The sequence below is a fragment of the Austrofundulus limnaeus genome, unplaced genomic scaffold (genome assembly GCF_001266775.1).
Source record: "Austrofundulus limnaeus strain Quisiro unplaced genomic scaffold, Austrofundulus_limnaeus-1.0 Scaffold398, whole genome shotgun sequence".
NCBI classification, from domain to species: domain Eukaryota; kingdom Metazoa; phylum Chordata; class Actinopteri; order Cyprinodontiformes; family Rivulidae; genus Austrofundulus; species Austrofundulus limnaeus.
The window spans coordinates 431,110-435,795 of NW_013952800.1; the positions used below are offsets into that span (position 1 = coordinate 431,110).

The window sequence follows — 4,686 nt, forward strand, 5'->3', positions numbered from 1 at the left end:
CGACAATCCTGTTCCTACTTGGGTAAATCTAGAGAGGAAATCAGTCACGGCGAGCTCTCTCTCTGCTTTACTTTGCTCCCGGTTACCGTTTAATCAACTAATCTCAACTTATACTTCTAATCCTGTTGTGACTCGCACACTAAAAATCTGGAATCAGTGCAGGAGGTCGCTTAAAAGTACAGAATTATTATTGTCTGCTCCAGTATCAAATAACCATATGTTTGCCCCTTCACTAATGGACTCTGTTTTCAATACCTGGAGTTTAAAGGGAATAACTTCTCTAAATGATCTTTATAAAGACAATAAGTTTGCCTCATTTGAACAGTTAGCTCAGAAATTTGACATCCACAAGTCACAGTTCTTCAGGTATTTACAACTGAGACATTTTGTAATGTCAAGCTCTGGAWGTTTTCCTCTACGCCCCCCAACTTCTCTTATAGATGAGATTCTTATGTGTAAGTCTGTAACAAAATGCTCTATGAGCAGAGTTTATTCTCTGAGCAGAGTTGAGCAGAGTTTATTCTCTGCTCAGCTCATTTTCTGACTCCAATTTAGATTCTTTGAAGGGCAAGTGGGAGATGGACTTGGAGGAATCCATATCAGTTTGTTTTTTGTTTGTGATTTGTGTTAAAAAATTTAAAAAAAACTTTGAAAAAAAAGCAGCATTTAGGTCAAAGAAGATGAGGATGGATAGGAGACCAGAGTCGGCAGCAAGGAGAAGATCATTGGTGACTTTTTGAATGACCCAAGGGATCAGAACATGCATCAGTACTGAGCTGTCTTGTGAATATTAAGACAGCACTGAAACAAACAGAAATGAGAAAATATTTTTCCGTGCTGGTGCAACTTTGCAGCTACTATGGACAGGTGTGTGCTCTTATTACTGTAATCACTACAGCAAGAATCATCAACACTGACCCTGTGTGCAGCTGGGTGCCTGCAGGGTCTGTTCATGTTCTAAAGATGACCAGCAGTGCAGCTCCAACTAATGGAAGGCCTCTCAACATTCAAAAAACTAACCAGACGTGTTTGTGCACACAAAGTGCCAAAAAGAGCAGCTGTTAGGTCTGCAAGTCATGCTGGACCCACAGAAACACAGAGCTGATTCACACACACACACACACACACACACACACACACACACACACACACNTAATCAATCCGTGAGGTCACAAGACTGTGGACAAGGATGGCTGTGGTGCAGGGTGTGAGAAAAGGACGGAGACGGTTGATATTTCTGAGGTGGAAGTAGGCAGACCGAGTAACGTTATTGATGTGTGCAGTGAAGTCCAAGGCGTGGTGTCGAGGATGACACCAAGACTTTTGACCTGAGGGGAGGGGCTTAGCAGAGAGTTGTTGATAGGGATGAGATTATTAGATTTTTGAGATTGAACTTTTAGTGCCGACAAGAATAATTTCTGTTTTGTCATTATTCAGTTGATGGAAATTGTCTGAAAACCAGTGATTGAGTTCATTGAGACAGTCCATGATGATGGAGGGAAGGGTGTGTAGAGTTTGGCTTGGTTGACAGGTAGAGCTGTGTGTCATCAGCATTACAATGGAAACAGACACCAAACTTGTGGAAAATGTAACCAAGAGGAAGGAGGTGAGTAATAAAGAGAAGGGGTCCAAGGACAAAGACTTGGGGCACGCCAGTGGAGACGGGGGATGACTCAGAGTGGAAGGGTTTTATCTGGATGAATTGAGTGTGATCAGAAAGATTAAATTTGAACCAGTCAAAAGCAGTACCTGAGATGCCAATGGATGTGAGTCTGTTGAGGAGGATAGAATGAGAGATTGTATCAAAAGCAGCACTTAGGATCCACGAATAGGCAGTAAGTTGTTAGTTACCCCATGGTCTTGGTGGCTTGTCACTCCCCAACTATTTATATTACTACTGGGTGGCCAACCTTAGAGCCTTACTGTACTGGTTGAGAGAGGACAATCCTGTTCCTACTTGGGTAAATCTAGAGAGGAAATCAGTTACGGCTAGCTCTCTCTCTGCTTTACTTTGCTCCCGGTTACCGTTTAATCAACCCATCTCAACTTATACTTCTAATCCGGTTGTAACTCACACAATAAAAATCTGAAATCAGTTCACGAGGTTGTTTAAAAGTACAGAATTATTACTGTCTGCTCCAGTATCAAATAACCATATGTTTGAGTGTGGTCAGAAAGATAAGATTTGAACCAGTCAAAAGCAGTACCTGAGATGCCAACGGATGTGAGTCTGTCGAGGAGGATAGATAGAGGAGTAAGGTTGTTTAAAAGTACAGAATTATTATTGTCTGCTCCAGTATCAAATAACCACATGTTTGCTCCTTCACTAATGGACTCTGTTTTCAATACTTGGAGTTTAAAGGGAATAACTTCTCTAAANAAAAAAACTTTGAAAAAAAAGATAAATTATTTTCAAAAAGAATTATTTTTTGTAACCCTGTGTAATTTCCTTCACTGTATATGGAAACAGTTAGAGGACATGGAGATAGCTGAAGTGATGACAGAAGAAGATGTAGATAACTTGCTGTGACGAACTCTGAAAGTTGAACAGCCAAAACAAAAAGAGTTTTGACTGGCAATTATGGATGTCATGGTAAACTTTGTTTATAGACAACAATTTGTGGAAGTGTTCCTGCAGTGCTGAAGATCAGGGGCATCAAATAATAGCTTTTAGTTTTGTCCAATGAGCTCAGAGATTTGTCCAGAGTCTTTAAATCTTTGGATCACTGTTCAGAGCATTTCTTAAATGTGTTGTTTCCATTAAAACTTTCTTATTAAAAATGTACACTTTTTATTTCCATATTTGAGATGTTTAGTGTCTTACATAGAGAATAATACTATGCATTTATGAGACTTGTAAATCATTGCATTTTGTTTTTAACTATATATACAACATCCCACTGCTGCTGGAATTGGAACTGCAACATAGTAACAGTTAAGGACAGCATTTACATTTTTAAGTGTTTAAGTGTTTTAAGTGCATGACTACCTGGCTAACTTGATTCACCATCTCCTCTTCTTCCTCAGCTTCTTCTCCAAATGATAAAAGACTGAAGTTCCTGACAAAAATTAACTTACACACTTAGAAAATTACAATAAGTCAAATAAAACCAACTAATAAATCCCAAACTGAAACATTAAACAGGAAGAAAACAACAGAAGTGAAAAAAAACTACTTTGTACATCTTTCCTTATAAATAACCAAACTATGCATGAGTCACTGGTAATCCAAATGTTTTAATATAGATATGATAAAGAAAAGATATATTAGGCAACAAATGTTGAAAAAAGGAACAGGTTTGCAGAAGTTACACAACAGTAAGAAAAGTGTGAGAACTCACTTTGTGGCTTTTGACTGGGATTTCTTTACCTCCTCTTTATCTTTTTTTCCTTTCTTTGTTTCACGAGGTACAATGTCATCAAAAGGAGAGTGAAGTACCTACAAGTCAAAAAGTGAAAAGAAAGTCACATTTCTGAACATACCTAAAACATTACAGAATGTAAAATAAAAATACCTCGGTAGTTCTTATCTTGTGAGGATTTAGAGGTCTTTCGTTAACATCACATTCAACTTCTGCTAATCTGAGCAAGTTATAAATTGTGTCTCCAGTGACCTGCGTTACAAAAAACAGAAAAAAACACAAGTGAAACTTGAGCAGGCCTCCTCTTTAACACATAATTCTTTAACACCCAAACAAGTAAAACTTTTATGGTAGCAGCTGTTTTCAATTAAATATCAATTCTGTCCAAATAAATGTTTCTAATGCCTCTAATGTTTTCTAAAGAAAAGTCCAGAATAATTCAGACGCAACTGTAAATTACTACATTTTATCTTTATCAAACAAACAAAGAGCTGAGTGCTCATGTAGACTCAGTCATTCAGAGCAGGAGTAATCAAGAAAAGGAAACTGAACTTGTGTTTTGTTTTCCATCAGGGAGCTTTCTCAGTTCAATTGGAGAGGTCCAAGCTTTAAATTATGAGCTGCTCTGTTTATGCAGCTAAACTCACATGTAGATGAATCTCACTCTCCTCCCATTAAGACCTCTGCATCCATCCAAACTGCCAAAACCAGCTCATTGTCACAGGTGCATGATGGAAATCATGTCATTCTGTTCACAGCTTCAATCAGACGCCTCTTCTTGTTCCAGCTGGCTGAGAGAACCTTTCACTCTGCTCCACATAACAACTTACTGATTGGTCAGAAGTTTGTGGCCATGCTTGTTTATGCTTGGAGGGTGCATTTTGCTTCGACCACTCACCTCCACAAAAAATAAATAAATTAATTTAAAAAACTCACTTCCTGAATCCAACTGTTGTACCCAGAAGCAGATATTTATAAAGACAGTCAAATGTCCATAAACACATGAATGAAGAATAATAAATATTGTATTATTTTGCAGGGAGGAATCTGTCTGCAGAAGTGTGTGGAGTTTTAATCAGGACAGATTTATGCACAAACTAGACACCACATAGCGGTAACATAATGACCCCTGCACGCAGAAATGCACCAGAACTCAGAAGTCTTTATTCCTAATAAATGTCATGCTACCAGGTGCATCCTAAAACTGTAGTGGTTTGGGTGGAGGTTTTTTTTTTTTTTGTGGGGGGGGGGGGGGTGCATTGGTTGACCTGATGGATAGCCCCTCATCAGAGCTAAACAACCAAGGAAATTTGAAGCTCCTTTT

The 4,686-nt window shown here is 38.5% G+C and overlaps 1 protein-coding gene across 1 annotated transcript in view; it reads right to left on the reverse strand.

The window, feature by feature from the left end:
* The window catches only part of cwc27 (CWC27 spliceosome associated cyclophilin), a 78,675-nt gene that overhangs the window by 53,094 nt on the left and 20,895 nt on the right, over nucleotides 1-4,686 (reverse strand). Inside the window, exons 5-8 of the mRNA XM_014023946.1 lie at nucleotides 3,516-3,614; nucleotides 3,342-3,439; nucleotides 2,990-3,059; nucleotides 2,902-2,918 (exon numbers count right to left, since the gene is read on the reverse strand). Of these exons, the coding sequence (XP_013879400.1) occupies nucleotides 2,902-2,918; nucleotides 2,990-3,059; nucleotides 3,342-3,439; nucleotides 3,516-3,614 (284 nt within the window). The remainder of the gene's footprint in view (nucleotides 1-2,901; nucleotides 2,919-2,989; nucleotides 3,060-3,341; nucleotides 3,440-3,515; nucleotides 3,615-4,686) is intronic.